Here is a 16736-nt window from a genome sequence, read left to right on the forward strand (position 1 = left end):
ACACTACCATTTAGCTAATGGTTCATCCTTAATGAGGTCTCAGATCCTTCCAGATTCCACATCCTTTAACATGTTATTGGTATTAAACCATAGCTCCCACAGGCATTAGAAATCATTGTTTTCTCTTCTCAAGTTTTTTTGTCATCTACTTTACTTTAATTAAATCATTAATCTTGGCATATGTTTTCTTAAACCAGCTTGGCAATATCATATACATTCCAGACAGTATATTTTTTTGTTTAGTAACCAAACTACTAATTCCTTGCAGCACAGGTTTTAAAATATGATTAATTTGTTGATGTTCAAAATAACTCTCACGCCTTCTAATAACTCATACATTACCCATGTTCCAAACTGAGATCCAAGACTCAACAGATTTGGGATATTATCAAGAAACCCTTCTGGTTTTAAAAATACAGATTTTACTTTGGCCTAAATTGCTATTGGATTTTGCATTTATCCTTGCTAAGGATTTTATTTATAAATAAGGAAAGATAAAAAGTTTGAAAATATACATGATATCATACATGTCATGTCATACTTCAGTGTGATATATTCAAAACAACTGGTATATGTGAAGTCAGAAAAGGGAAAAGTCTCTGTAGGATTAAGTGTGGCTGGTTACCTTCTTACGTTAGATTTCCTGATGCTTTGTCCACAGATTTCTCAGTTCTAGCTAACACTGTTATTTCCTTTCTTTCTTTACCAGTACACATGAATGTTGTATTGAATGCATTCTTCTTTCTTAGGACCACGATGAGAACTAATGCATTTTAATAATTTAATAGCAATGTAATAACTTAATAATTTAATTTTGGTAGTATTATTCCAGAAATAAGTTGTCTGCCTTTTTGCCATTTTAATCTACATGCAACCAAATCGAAAAATCTCAGGTACAAATTTATGCATGCCATCGTAACAGGAAGGAAAATGCTGCCTTTTACAATTCCTTTCATCTGTCTTAGCTGGACTGAAAGCTGTTAGTTTCCATTAGTCTTTGGTGTTGAAAGTAGCTGGTCTCACAGGACGAGATCATATTCCTGGAATAGATTAATTATGTGTAATCTATTCTAGGCTGTTTGAATACCTGAAAAAACAAAACAAAAACACAAGCACAAAAATTAAGTAGGTGCTCCTTGCTTTTTTTCATTACTAGGTTAACAAGAAAGCATACTATGAAGTGATATTTTTTCAGAGACTTGACCAAAGTGGAGGAGTAGGGTCTGGCTCGGGGGTTGTCAACCAGGTACTTAGAAAGTATGTAGAGGGTACGCATGGGCAAGCAAGTGGGCAGGGATGTGGCACATCCTGGGGTGCGGCACTTTCCGATACTTTGCTTCTTACCCAGGGAGGGGTGTGCTAGGCGCTGCTGGCCCCATGCTGCACACTGTGGTGCCTTCCCACTCCTCACCTCAGCTTGCTGTTTTTTCCCCCAGAGCAGGGCTGGGGGTGAGGGCAGCAGTGCTCCTCTGTGGGCTGCACATGTGCCACCCACCCAGGAAGGGGTGGGGCTCACACACAGCGGCCGCAGCCACCACTACACCCCGGCACTGCTGCCATGCCCTGCACTGCTTTCCTGCAGCTAGTCGCACGTGCAGCTCCATGGGCTGCTGACGCACCTCACACCTTGCACCCTGCCCTTCAGCAGCCCATGGAGATGCATGTGCGACCGACCATGGGAAAGCAGTGTGGCAGTGGTGGTGTGGGGGGTGGCAGTGAGCCCACCTCAAGCTGGGCAGCTGGGCAGCTCATGTGTGGCCCACAAAGGAGCACCGCTGTCCTCACCTCCCTCTCTGCCCTGTTCCTGGGACTGGGCACAGAAACAAAAATTTACCCCCTTCTCTATCTGCCCCCCGCAGTCCCTTCCCTCTTCCCCACCCTGTCCCAACCCTTCCCCTCACACACACTTACCTGCTGGGTGGGGAGGGGCACATGCATGTGTCTGCATATGTATGTGTACGTGTTTGTCCCCTGCCTGCCCGGCTGCACCAGGTACGTGATGTTGCATGGCTCTTGGGGCAGTGGGGTACAGAGTCCAGCCTGCAGCAGCAGCTGCCTCTGTCTCACACACACATCTGGGGGGCATGTGTCCCCTGGACCTCCACTGTGGTGCGACGAGTGACACGAACTGCCCCCCCCATCCCCACCTCTTAAAGCCAACAAAAAAAATATAAAGGGGTACGTGAGCTGAAACTTCAGAGGCAGAAGGGGTACACTTGTTTAAAAAGGCTGAAAACCCCTGGTCTGGCCTTTTGTCATTACAAAGTAGGCAGGAAAAAAATGCTACTCATGTTTACCATGCACTAGGCATGGTAGTAGATGGAGTTTGGGCCTCAGCATCTTCATGCAGTCCTGTTATCACCATCAGGATCAGAGCACAGACAGTAGCGCCTGCATTCTTGTACTTTGGAGTTCTTAATTTCTTTGACTGGGTGTCATGGCACATTTCATCTGCATTCTTCTTTTTTCTACATTCTCCTACCTGTAATTCTTTTAAAGCAACAAAGCCCTTCGATCTGGTATCGCGTGATCACCTCTTGGCAAAACTGGCCAATTGTGGCCTTGGGTCCACCATGATCTGCTGGCTGGGAAATTGGCTCCGTGGTCAGACCCAGAGGGTAGTAATTGATGGAAGTCAATTATCATGGTGTCCTGTGACCAGTGGGGTCCCCCAAGGCTCTGTCCTTGGACCCATATTGTTCAACATCTTCATTAATGATGTGGACATTGGAGTCAGGAGTGGACTGGCCAAGTTCGCCGATGACACCAAACTTTGGGGCAAAGCATCCACACCAGAAGACTGGACAGGCTCAGCAAATGGGTGGGCAAGAACCTGATGGTGTTTAACACCGAAAAATGCAAGGTTCTCCACCTTGGGAAGAAAAACCTGCAGCATCCCTATAGGCTCGGCAGTGCTACGCTGACTAGCACTACAAAAGAAAGAGACTTGGCAGTCATCATTGACCACAAGATAAGCATGAGCCTGCAATACGATGCTGCAGCTAGTAAAGTGACCAAAAAGCTGGCTTGCAACCATAGATGCTTCTCAAGCAAATCCCGGGACATCATTCTCCCCTTGTACTTGGCCTTGGTGAGGCCACAGTTGGAGTACTGTGTCCAGTTTTGGGCTCCACAATTCAAAAAGGATGTGGATGTGGAGTTGCTTGAGAGAGTCCAGAGGAGAGCCACGCGCACGATCAGAGGTCAGGAAAACAGACCTTAAGACAACAAGCTGAGAGCCATGGGGCTCTTTAGCCTGGAAAAGCGCAGGCTCAGGGGTGATCTGATGGCCACCTATAAGTTTATCAGGGGTGACCCACCAGTATCCGGGGGAACATTTGTTTACCAGAGCGCCCCAAGGGATGACGAGGTCAAACGGTTATAAACTACTACAAGACCATTTCAGGCTGAACATAAGGAAGAATTTCTTTACTGTCCGAGCCCCCAAGGTCGGGAGCAGCCTGCCATCTGAGGTGGTTCAAGCACCTACACTGAACACCTTCAAGAGTAAATTGGATGCTTATCTTGCCCATCTGACTTCCTGCCCTTTGGGTGGGGGGCTGGACTCGATGATCTTCTGAGATCCCTTCCAGCCCTAATGTCTATGAAATCTATGAAAACAACAAAACTATAAAGCAAGCTGTCACGGGGCGGAGTCCTAGGAGCGGCCGTGATCTCTCCTAGCGCCCCCTACCATGCCAAGTTGGTGTAAATGCACCCTCGTTTTTGCCCATGTCTTTGATGTTAAGAATATTAAGGGAGGCTGCCTCTTGTCCTCCCTGACACGGTACCCCTGACGTATTCAAGTCTGTGCACTGCCTAAGGTGACTCCGTGCACTAAAGCCTTAGGGGTTACACGTGGCTCCTACCACCCCTGATACCACGCCCCAAGCCTCGCAGATGTACCGGATGTTGTCTAGTTAAAATCCTGCCTGTGCCCTCATGGGCACCCCTGGCTCCTCATGGGTTCCCTGGGCTCATCTTTCCCCGGCCCAGGCCCAGGCCCTCACAGGCTCTCTGGCCTCTTTCTCACTGGCCTGCGTCCTCACAGACGCTCCCCGGCCGTTCCTTCCTTACAATTGTCCACGCTCCCCGTGGACGCTCCCTGGCCTCTCTCGCAGCCATCTTGCCTGTGCCCTCATGAGTGCTCCCTGGCTTCTCCCGTCTCACAGATGCCCGCGTTCCCTGTGGACGCTCTCTGCCCTCTCTCACGGCCGTGCCCACACGGGGGCTCTCTCTCATCATCCTGCCCGCACTGGGGTCCTGCCTAACAATCGGGGCTCAGGTGGCCGTAGCCGTGCCTGGCCCCCAAATCCCTTCCCCGGGCTCCGCCCCCACTAGGGCCTTTCTCCGCGCTTGGGGCTCAGGTGGCCGTAGCTGTGCCTGGCTCCTAAATCCCCTCCTTGGGTCTACAACTCCTGTGGGGCTCAGGCAGCCTCGACCCTACCTGGCCCCCAATGCACTGTGCCCTTTCTCAGGGCTGGGGTCAGTGCACCCCTAAATGCTGTGCCCTCTCTGGCATCGGGGTCCCCACACCACTGTGGAGCCCCTGTGAGGCCTCCTCCAACCCCTATTAGCTTCAACCGGATCTCTGGTATAACCACAAACAACAACATATAATAACATAAGCCAATAGGCTACAAATCAAACTAAGCCTCATGGCTAAATGTCAACCTCTATGTCACCTGGCTAATCATCAATCAAATCCCTACTAGGGCTTTCTCCTCCCCGTATCCTTGAGCCGAAGCTACTCAGGCCATCAAGCTTTTCTAGGCTACCTACTCTAGCAGAGCTCCTTCTCCCTTCGATGTTAGCAGGGAACTGCCTCTCTGGCCTCAGGCTGGCTTGTTTATATAGGCCAGGCCCTGCCCCCTTCTGGTCAGCTGACCAAACTGCAGTTGCTCCAGCAACCGGCACCTGTAACTCTTTACAGAAGCAGGGCACTGAAGTGCCCTGCGACACAAGCAATACGATAAAACGCCACTTTCCCCAGTTTCTCTCCCTAAAAAAGGCAAAACCAAGGAACACTCTTTAAGAGTGTACAACCAGGGCACTCTGCAGATCCTCTTAACCCCATGGGTTGAATTGGCCCTTCCCTTTGAAGGCTAAATGGTTTGCTTGCTCTGAAACCCAACCTTTCCCCCACTTCAGGTTCAACCCCCCCCCCCCCCCCGAGAGCTAGGAGCAGTAATATAAGATGGACTGAAAAACATGAGAGGTACAGAAATATGTTTGTTCTTTTCTTCTTTGGAAAGTTTTGGAAGTGCAATATATAAGCATTGTCCGTACACAACCTTAAAACATTGTCCTTTCCCTTTCAAAAGTTGGTGGGTATTTTCATGGCTGACTTTTTGATTGCTTTACAACTGCACAGGATACAGATAGCATGGGTTAAGGTAGCAATAAATATAATGCTTAAACTCAGAACAGTATGTTTTATATTAAGAGCATGAAGATAAATGTACACAGAAACCTTCTTTTGTATGTATGTGAAAATATCTGCATCTTAAGATGAAACTATCACAAACTTGCAGCATAAAGAACAGGTCAGCCTGTTTGGAAACTATGCATTCTTGTTTGAGATCTCTGAGTTTATCTTGCGAATTGTGCCTAGATGTCTGCACAACTGACAGTGCCAATACTGCATGGCGCCCCATGGCACACAAGTTGACACTGTATGCTGTCAGGTGCATCTGAACTCAGTAATTTCTTATATAATCTACAGTTAGCAATTGACTGAAAATCAGCATCAGATACCAGGAATCCTTTATCAAAGCAAACTTCTGCCTTGGGATGCTCTGCGCAAATCTTAGCTGCATACAAGAATACCTGCTTAAAATCATCTTGCAATTTTTGCATAAAAATATTGATTTTATTCCATTCCACATTCATACGGCTGGTTTCACATTAAAATGCTTTTGCAGTCTTATTTCTCTGCTGATCACTATTCCAAAAAAGACTGTTTTGTTGCAGTGGAAGGAGTAGCCCAAATATCTAAAAGAAATAAGGGAGCTAGAAACAAATATGGGCTGTCCCAAATTTCCCTATTCACTTTTCAAACTTTCTAGCTTCAGTTTGGTAATTGTGTTTGATTTCTTCACCTATCCAGAAGACCAAGGATAATACAGAATACATGGCATCTCATTCCCATTGTCCACAGGCAACTTTTCCTGCCAAATGAGCTCCTTGATCAGATTCATATCTGCTAGTAAATTCCAAGGGCAGAATATCTGGTCCACTAGCATGCACGCAGTGACTGCAGCTGTTTGAGCTTAGAATCATAGAAAACTACGGTTGGAAGGGACCTCTGGAGGTCTAGTCCAACCCCCTGCTCAAAGCAGGACCATCTCCAGCCAGGGATTGGTCTAGCCAGGTCTGGAAAACCTCCAAGGATGGAGATTCCACCACCTCTCTGGGTGACCTGTTCCAATGCTTTACTAACCTCCTAGTGAGAAAATTCTTCCTAATATCTAACCTAAACTTCCCTTGGTGCAACTTGATACCTTTGCTCCTTGTTTTGTCATCTGCCAGCACTGAGAACATACTCTTTCAAACTCCCCTTCACGTAGTTGAAGGCTGCTGTTAAATCCCGTCTTCTCTTCTCCAAACTAAATAAGCCCAATTCCCCCAGCTTCTCTTCATAAGTCATGTCCCCCAGCCCCCTCACCAGTTTTGTAATCCTCCACTGGATTCTCCAATTTGTCCACATCCTTTCTGTAGTTGGGGGCTATAAACTGAGCACAGTACTCCAGCTGTGGCCTCACCAGTCCCGAATAGAGGGGAATAAACAGTTCCCTTGACCTGCTGGCACCACTCCTACCAATGCAGCCCAGTATGCTGTTAGCCTTCTTGGCAACAAGGGCACACTGTTGGCTCGTATTCAGCCTGTTGTCCACTGTAATCCCCAGGTCCTTTTCTGCAGAGCTGCTGCTCAGCCAGTCAGCTCTCAACTTGTACCAGTGCATGGGATTGCTCTGTCCTACATGCAGGACTTTGTACTAGCCCTTGCTGAACCTCATGAGATTCCTTTTGGTCCAATCCTCCAGTTTGTCCAGGTCACTCTGAATCCTAGCCCTACATTCCAGCATATCTACTGCTCTCCCTGGCTTGGTGTCATCTGCAGACTTGCTGAGGGTGTACTCTATGCCATCTTCCAGGCCACTGATGAAGACATTGAACAAAACTGGCCCCAGGACCAACCCCTCCACTTGATATCGGCTGCCAACTAGACATCAAGCCACTGATTATTACCCTCTGAGCCCAATCCTGCAGCCAGTTTTCTATCTACCCTACAGTCCATTCATCCAGCCCATACTTCCTTAGCTTGCCTGCAAGAAAGTTGTGGGAGACCATATCAAAAAAACCCTTGCTAAAATCAAGTTAGACCACATCCAGTGGTCTCACACCCCTAATCCACAGAGCCAGTCATGTCATCATAGGAGGCAATCAGGTTGGTCAGAACCCATGCCGACTGTTCCTTGTATTGGAAAAGCCTCTGTTCATTTGGACATTTACCACTTTGGTACAGCAACAGCTGTGTTAACTGGCACTTCATTAGCCAGAAATCTCTACTAATCAGCATTCTAAGGAAGTGGCAAAAGTGAAACTGGAAGTACCACTTCTGGGGGACTTCCGGTTTTGCCGCTGTGAGCTGAGTTTTTTGTTGTCACTTCTTTAGCCCACGGCCTGGGGCAAAGCAGCCAGCGCGGGGCCTTCCCCCCCCCCGCCGTGTCCTCCAGCACACTGACGCTGGGGAGTGCACCTGATGGTGCACATTTGATTGATTAATAGGCATATTTGATTAGCCAGCATCCCCCATTTCTGGGGGATGCCAGATAACAGAGCTTTTACTGTATTTAGTGGGATTGCTCTTCACACAAACAAAGCAATTTTACAATTGATATGGTTTGGAGGCCACCTTCCTATTGTTCCCAATCTCTGCATTGTTTTATGGGAGTCCAGATGTTCACCAGTAGGTTTTTCATGGACTGAAATCACGTAAAATCCAAATCCATTATTGGGTATGCCATCTATGCAATAGATGGACCCATCTACAAGAACCACCAAAAGAAAATAGGAGATGGTTCAAAAGGTTGAAGTAAAGATGAGAGAGGTTTAAGTTAGACTGGGATCCTGGTAATGGACACTCATGAAGATACCATCATACAGTGCACAGATGAAAGAGGTGAAGATGTACATTTCCACTTTAATGCCTTTGTCCTACTATACTAGAGACCAGCATGCAAGGCTAACATTAGCATTAGAGAGCCATCCTTTTCTGGAGAGGAGATTTAAGTATGAAAAAAGTGTAAAAAAATCCAATTAAATAAGCAGTTCATGCAAACTTGAATCTGAAAGCTGAGGCAGCACACTTTAGCTTATAGGAGCTAGTGTTTTAGGCACATGGATTTTCTTTGTATCGATGTATTGCAGAATCAGTGTAGAGAATGGTCCAGTTAAAACAACACTGAAAGCAGAAGGCTGTTCAGGGTGATGCATGGAGCTAAACAGGAGCTAAAGATGAAGAGTGTTCCAGTGCCAAAGCTAGGACATTAAAAAAAATACACAAAATGTGGTAGAAAGGAGCTACAATAGCAGCAAAATTCTTTAAATTTTTTTTTGTCATAGTCTACAAGCCCAAGAAAGGAATAAAGGGTAGAAACACTAGTATGTAAAGATCACCTGTCAATATGGTCTACCTCTTGTTGAGAAGGAATGTTTGTCTTTTGATCAGGTGCTTCTAGGAAAAACTATGCTAATAACTAGGCTCCCTTTGTATTACATTTTAGAGCAGGTTTTTGTAGTAATTAAATACCTTATCTAGCACTTTCAAACGTTTCTCCAAAGCAGCTGTTGTCAAGTAAATGTTATTTACATACAGGAAAAAGGAGCAGCAAGGGAGGAAAAAAATGCCAGTAACACTTGCTTTATTTGCTAATGAGAAAGGACAGCAAGTCGTAAATTTCCAAAGGCAAACAGGTGCATGTATACTGCTGGCCTTTAAACAAGAATACAAACTTAGGGTAGCAGCATCAATCTAAAGAGAGGGACCAAAAACCATTATAAATGCCCATAACAGAAAAATACCACAGCTCCACAGTAAAAGATCTGAACTAACTAGCAATTAAAGAGAGGTTGTTAGCTGTGTTAGTCTGAAGTCAGGGCAGAGTTGCACCACATAGACAACTAATTTAGAAATACGCATGTATAAGGTGCAACTCCACCTACTAATATACAGATACTTGCTTCTGTAGGAAAATACCATATTTTCTTGCATATAACCTACCCCTCCCCCCCAAAAAAAACAGCTGAGGACAATTGGGGTGCACCTTATATGTAAAGAAAAGGGATGCCCACGGGCTTGGAAATTTGGAGAAGGGGAGGTAGAATGTTGGGAACCTCCCACCACTACCTCCCCACACTATAAAATTTCCAGACCCACAAGGAACTTCCCTCTCCAACCACACATCAGATCAGGCAGGCACTTGGGGTTGGTATGCAGCCAGACTTGGTACACCAGGTCCAACCCAGCACATAGGCCCAGAGGCAGCATGCCAGATCTGACCCTGTGTGCTGGCTCCAGAACCACGTACCAGAATGGACCCAGTATGCCAAGTCCCCATACCGGGTCTGAAGCCATATGCTGGCTCCAGGGCCACACATTAAGTCTGACCCCATGCACTGCCTGGGACTGCGTACTAGCTCTAGCAAACGTGTGGAATCGGACTTGCCACCCAAGATCCACAGACCCAACCAGCATGCAGGGCTGGCAGCAGTCCCAGCTCCAAAGCTGCTGCCACTCTTACCAACAAATTTTTCTTCTTCAGGTTCCCTTTCATAGGTGAATACTATATATGAAGGTGAACTGCATGAGAAAAAATACAGTAGCCTGGTGTTACCTACTTGCATTTATGTTAGTGAGTAGGGGTGCACTGATATATCAGTTTATACCGTATCAGCACTGATAAAAGGAAAATTGACGTTACTGGCAATCAGCTTTTTTTGGCTGATGTCACCGATAAATGCCCTGTGCATTTGTGCAGCTGCATGCATGCAAATGATCAAGAATGCAGCCTGGCAGCTTGGAGAATAGCATCCAGCAGGTAAGTCTGTAGGGGAAGGGCATATGCAGATTGAGGTCCCCATGGCAAGAGAGGGAATACAGCAGAAGCAGATACTTCCCAGCTTGGGCGGGACAAAGGATAGAGCCATGGGTGGCTCATCTAGGGGGTGCAGGTCCCACTGCTGCATGCACCCCTGTGGGAGGTATAGGGGGCATGTGCCTCCCGGATTTGTGTGTGGGTTGAGGGCAGGATGCCCGCTGCAGGACTGAGGCTGGGGGCCATGCCAGCCAATTTCCAGTGGAGGGGGCTAGGCTAGAGCTGTAGTCAGGGGCAAGGCAGATAATGGTGGCACTGGGAGGGGGGCTACAGGGAATTTTGGGGTGGACATGCCCCCCATGCTTCCTCTGAGGGTGTGAACAGTGGTGGGAGCTGCTCTCCTGCTTGGATAAGCCTGTGGCTGCTTCTTGTGCCCCACCCTGGCCAAGCAACACCTGCCTCGGGCCCTACCCCACTTCCTCCCTCACTGTAGGGGCCTTGATCTGTGTCCACACAACCATTCCCCCCACTAGACTTACTGGAGAACACCATCCGGCCAAGCTGCCAGGCTATATTGGCTATCAGATCAGTATCAGCTAATATGGCTAGTTAATAATTGGCATTCGCCAAAAATATCTTTACCAGTACATCTGCACTAGTGAGAAACACCAGGGGTCTGCGCAATTATGCAGGTGGAGCAGTTCCTATTGTTTTAAACAGATTATTTTAGCAGTACAAGGATAAGGGTATTAATGGAGTATTAATAAACCCAACTGTTTTGGGTTTATAACTAATTAATTATAAACCCAAAACAGTAACAGTCCTTTCCCCCCCACACACACATGTATTTTTCAAGGGCTAAAGCCTGCAATGAACTGACTGCCCAGAGTTTTCCATCTATTGACTCCTCTGTGAAATTCTATGAAATATGAACTTTCATCTCTACCCAGGAGAACTTTTACAGTCTTCTCCAATGCCTGATGTGGCTGTTCGTGCCCAAAAGCTTGCAATTAAAGATTTTTTGTTGTTGCAAACTTCTTGTTGGTTTAACAAAAGATATCACCTTTAGTAGAGTCCTGATTGCCTTTTCCTCTAGACCAATACAGCTACAACCTGGAAAGCTAACTCCTGAATTAACACTCATAAGTTAAACCTGGTATGCGAACAGGGAATGTGAACAGGCAGAGAGCTGCCACGGACAGGGATAACCGAGCTCTCCTCACTAGTACAACTGCCACAGGGGGAGGCATGCACGCATCAGGACAGCAAGTGTCACATTTTCTTGGTCATCACAGAAAATGCTGGTTAGAAAGGACCTCAGGAAGGCACCGAGCCCAAACCCCTTCTCGAAGCAGGGGTTGCATCCCTAACTAGATCATCTTGAGCCAGGGCTTTGTCTAGCCAGGTCTCCAAAACCTCCAAGGATGCTGAGTCCACCACCTGCGCCAACGTTTCGCTACTCCTTCTGAGCAAGCCCCTCGCCCACGGGCCCCGCTCCGCAGAGAGCAGGTTCCGCCACGGCGGGGGGTGGGCAGCACACAGCCCTTAGAATCACCCCCTCTACGACCCAGTGGCAGGGTCAAACATGTCCCGTGTTTTTAAACGCGACGCCGCTGCTACCACCCCCCGCCCAGCCACAAGGAATACGCGGGTCCTGCTGGCGCGTGCGCAGTGGCGTCTACCGCGCGGATGATGACGTAAGCAGGGTGCGACTGTGAGACGGGTAGCTCGCGCCACCATGAAAGAGACGCCGTTGTCTAACTGCGAGAAGCGTTTCTTGCTGCGCGCCATCGAGGAGAAGAAGGTGCGAGACTAGCCCCCCCACTTTCCTATCCTCCCCCCGCTTTCCCTTCCCCTCCCCGCTGACTCCGCTCTCGGCCTTGCAGCGCCTGGACGGGCGGCAGAGCTACGACTACCGTAACGTGCGCGTCTCTTTCGGCGCCGACTATGGCTGCTGCGTCGTGGAGCTGGGGAAGACCAGGTAACACCGAGCTGCGCGGAGGCGGAAGAAGGCGCATGCGCAGCCGGGCGCACGAGGCTAGGGACGTTGGGGCCGTGTGCCATCTCCCTCAGTGACTGAAGCCGCACTTAACAGGGTCTTGCGCAGTTGCTCTTACCTGGGAGCACGGCGGGCGCATGCGCGGTGCCTCGGGCGCTCCTGCCTGGTACTGCACATGCGCGCGGGGCTGCGCGGGGGTTCCTGAGGGCAGCTTCAGCCGCAATACCTGTCTGTAGCGGGGCGGGCTCTGCTCAGTGTTGTCCGGTTCGTGCCATCCTTTCAGCCCTTTTACCATGTACCGTCGAGAGTAGTAAAAGTGTACAATGATTTTTGAGGCAGCTCATTGATGCAGGATAGGTGAAACCCAAGTCATTCTCAGGGAGTCTTGACTGACTTTTGGGATTGCTGTCAGCACTTCCTTATGTCTGTCTGCCTTGAAATAAAGAAATGCTGCAACTTTGACCCAGTTCTCACTTAGTGCTGAGTTATGGTGAGCAATGTAAAGTAAATAAGAATTATTTGCATGCTTATTCACATGTTTTTTCGGTGTACAATATTTGTTCAGCAAATATGATAATTTTGAGCTTCCAATATGATAATTTCATATTTAAGACGCTGGCTGTGACCAAACCATCCATTGTCCAGCCTCTTAGCACAGCAGGACTCAAGCCATTGGCATGGCATGGGGGCTGCAGCTGGCAACATCCTGCCGCAGCTGAGGTGGTTAACATGTGCTGGGAGATCCCCTGGAGAAGCCCTGCTACAGATGAAGGCAGAAGGCCCCACCATCCATACTAGCTTGACCCTGTGGGGAAATTCCTTCTTGACCCCAAATACATCAGTCAGTCTGACCTTGAGCAGAGGGTGAGCCCCTCTAGCTAGGAACTGCTGGCTTTAAGTCCCAGCAGGAGTGCTGGCGCACTCCAGTCTCAGACCTCAGCCATGTTTGCAGCCAACTCCTGGTTCTTCTGAGGAGCGCATGGTGGGGGAACAAAACCCTGTCACATCTGAGTTGTCAGTGACTTGGGGCATTTTTACATGTGCTGTGGGATGCAGTGCCCGGCACTTTAATTAGTGAGCTGCTCCAGTTAAAAGCACCTGCGTGTCATGTGTATCGGTGTCCCTGTGCTGAAAGAATGGCAGATGGGCGCTTTGAAATTGAGCTTATTGAACATGTTTTATTTCAAAGCACCCCGCCACCATTTTTTAGTGGGGAGACACGTGGCGACGCTGATGCACATGACTCAGAAGGCTGCCGGAGTGTGTCAGTTTCCAGGCTGCAGCAGACTCGATTGATCAAGCCTGCTCTGGTGTGCTGGATTTCCAGTGCATTGGAGCAGGCTTTGCACACATGTATAGGAGCCCTTGAAGACAGCACTTGGCAACGTAAGAGGGAGCGAGGGTATGTTACCCAGGTTACAAGTAGCCTTGTGATAGACTGCTGCTAAAAGGAGCAGAAAAAAGGTCAGCCTGGAGACTTGCATTTGACTGCACTTGAAAATGCAAAAGCAAATGTTTATACCAAAGTCTGCCTGGCTGTTCATGGCAGCACAGTGTAGAGTCTCACCTGTACCAGCTGGGGAGATGTAAGAGGCAGGAAGAGGGTGGCACACAGGTTGGCAACAGGTCTTTTTGAATTTGCTGAGTTCTCCAAATTTCTTTCCAGCCTGTGACCAAGATTTACAGGTGGCTGATTGTAATAATCTAATAAATGATTTCTGATTGGTTTGATTTACATTTCTTTGTTTCAGCTGGCAATGGGTACTGGTACCCTATGTTGGCCACTTAATCCTTACTAAACAGGCTGTAGTGTTATTGGATATAAACATCATGTCTCCCCCAAAAAAGTCCAGTGTGTAATTGTGCAAACCTCAGTGGTAGTGCCAATACCGAGGTAAACCAGTACATGAGAGTTTACAGGATTGAAGGTAGCAGTTACAGACCCTTCATGGGTATATGGGGTTTCACAGTGTATTTAGTCGTAAAGCAGGCAGTGTGTAAACAAGTGTTAATATATAACCATGAATATCGAATATCCTACTTGTGACTTTGTACAGTAATCTCAAATGGAGCTTTCCAGTCCCCTATAGATAGTATCTTAATCTTTCACACGGGAGGGGTGATGCAAGATACAAAACTTGGTAAATTCTTCTAGGCAACAGTGAGAATAAAAGCTACATTTTAAACTCCACATAGGACTCTACTGCCTAGTTTCTGTTGGTGCCCTAGTAATGGTTACCTTGAATACATTTAGCTATGTCTTGCCAAAAAATTAGCTGCAAAAATTGGGAGGTGCAAAATACAACTCGTATGTTGTGCAGTGTTTAACTTCTTTCTGTCTTCTTTCTGAAGCCTGTGCTTTTGGGGGTGATTTTCTTTTGCAGAGTCCTTGGACAAGTCTCATGTGAACTTGTTGCCCCAAAGCCAAACCGAGCTACAGAAGGTATACTTTTCTTTAATCTTGAGCTCTCTCCAATGGCTTCACCAGCTTTTGAGCCTGGCAGGTACGTGGCTTTTGCTGCAGTGACAGCAGGTAGAATTGATATAAGGATGACCATGGTGTCATTGTTCTCCCTTATTAATAACTCACAACTTAAACACGTGTAAATTATGTCTTCTACAGGCAGTCTGAATTGCTGGTGAAGCTGAATAGGCTATTAGAAAGATGCCTACGAAACTCAAAGTGCATAGATACTGAATCTCTTTGTGTTGTTGCCGGTGAAAAGGTATGAAATACTCTGAAATCCAGAGCTTTTTAACATTAGGGGTTTAATAGGTTGCATATAGGATTTGGTTTCTGTTGTCTCGTGAAGAGCAGTAGTTCCTGTGTTTGTTTTAAAGCTCTAGCCCAAGTGATTTGTGCAAATGTAGCTCTAAGTATGTAGTCAGTGGGCCCATGTACTAGTAAATGTTTGTAGGAACAGAATACTTAACTTTTTACTTACTAATAGCATGTTGCCCAGTATGGAAAACTAACATGCCATTTCTCATTTGATATGTTGAGCCACTTATAGGTTTGATCAGTATTTGTGTCATACTTCACTTGAATGTCTTTTTGAAAAGGGTTTGGAAAATATGTACAAGTGGTCGCTTAGGCTACAGTTATAGCAGCGTCAAATCTATAGCCTGCAGGCTTGGGTTATCTGACTCAGCCTTGATTGGGGGAGCAGGGGGCGATGCCTGGGCAAGACCCGGAGTGCTGGATCTCCACCTGTGGTAGCCAAGTGTCTGAGTTAGAACCACAGTGCTGGAGCCCCAGCAGTATTACAGGAAGAAGCCCGGGACTGGGACTTGTTCCTGCAGGAGCTGTCAAGCACCCAAGATGCCAGGCTTCTACCCACAGGGTCCGTGGGCCCAGTCCAGCCTGTCCCATGCCACTCATCCACCCTGCAGTGCCAGATGAGTGTGACACCCCTGATTTAGTGAGTTGTAGTTATGGATGTTCTTTCTCTCAGGTCTGGCAGATTCGTGTGGACCTGCATTTGTTGAATCATGATGGAAACATTATTGATACTGCAAGTATAGCAGCAATAGTGGCCTTGTGTCACTTCCGTAGGCCAGATGTATCTGTGCAAGGAGAGGAAATTACTGTGGTAAGTTACAATAGGATAGAGGTAATGTGCTAGGATTGTTAAGATTTAAAAAATAGGTCTTCCTTGTCAGAAGCAACTATAGCTGAGATTTTAAATTATTTCAGCTACAGAAGCTCAGAGCTATTTCAAGCATCCAATGATAGCTAAGGATCCTTTGAGCTAAGGAGGATAGCTGGGGAAGTGCTGAGGTCCCAGAGGGGAGGGGAGCCAGGTGTCCAAGGAGAGTGGTCGCTCCTTAAGGAGATGATCCTCCAAGCCCAAAGGAAGGTAATCCCAACAAGGATTAAAGGGAGCAAGGGGCACACAAGCCTCCATGACTCACCAAAAGCATCCAGGAATGTCTCCTTGCTAAAAGGGAGGCGTACACCCAGTGGAAAGAAGGGGACATCGTCAGGGATGACTATACTGCAGTCACCCGGGGATGTAGGGGGACAGTCAGGAAGGCCAAGGCAGAGATGGAATTGGGGCTAACTTCCTGGATTAAGGGTAATAAGAAGTCCTTCTTCAAATACATAGGGGGCAAAAAGAAGGTTCCAGGTAATGTGGAGCCCCTGCAGAACGCGTTGGGGAATTTGGTCGTCGCACCAGACAACAAAGCTAACATGTTTTAACAATTTCTTTGCCTCCGTCTTCCTAAGTAGGGACCAGAAAAGTCACCTCCCTGCTGGGCCCCTCTTGGGCCTCAGGGGAGGTACACCTGGGCCAAGGGTTAGTGAGGAACTAGTCAGGGAACTTCTGGAGGGACTGGACGTATTCAGATCAGCTGGGCCAGATGATCTCCACCCTAGAGTTCTAAAGGAATTGGCCGAGGTCATTGCAGGACCCCTGGCATAGCTTTACGAGCGCTCGTGGTGCTCTGGTGTGGTGCTGGAGGACTGGAAAAGGGCTAATGTGGTTCCCATCTTCAAAAAGGGGAAGAAGGAGGACCCGGGAAACTATAGGCCAGTTAGTCTTACCTTGATCCTAGGCAAGCTGTTTGAGAAAATTATTCTGGCACACATCCACAAGGGGCCTTCAGGGGACTGCATGCTTAGGGGCAACCAA

At 47.6% G+C, this 16736-nt stretch overlaps 1 protein-coding gene across 2 annotated transcripts in view; it reads left to right on the forward strand.

The window, feature by feature from the left end:
• Positions 1 to 11792: 11792 nt before the first annotated feature.
• Positions 11793 to 16736, forward strand: part of EXOSC9 (exosome component 9) — a 10988-nt gene continuing 6044 nt past the window's right edge. Inside the window, exons 1-5 of one of the 2 annotated variants that reach the window (XR_002100879.1) lie at positions 11793 to 11904; positions 11987 to 12081; positions 14484 to 14603; positions 14723 to 14825; positions 15555 to 15692. Coding sequence is in view for 1 of the 2 variants with exons in the window: in XM_019534005.1 (XP_019389550.1) it covers positions 11839 to 11904; positions 11987 to 12081; positions 14484 to 14603; positions 14723 to 14825; positions 15555 to 15692 (522 nt within the window). In the remaining variant the exon portion in view is untranslated. The remainder of the gene's footprint in view (positions 11905 to 11986; positions 12082 to 14483; positions 14604 to 14722; positions 14826 to 15554; positions 15693 to 16736) is intronic. The other variant, XM_019534005.1, reaches the window with a different exon arrangement.

Source organism: Crocodylus porosus, unplaced genomic scaffold, assembly GCF_001723895.1.
Source record: "Crocodylus porosus isolate Cpor-Errol unplaced genomic scaffold, CroPor_comp1, whole genome shotgun sequence".
Taxonomy (NCBI): domain Eukaryota; kingdom Metazoa; phylum Chordata; order Crocodylia; family Crocodylidae; genus Crocodylus; species Crocodylus porosus.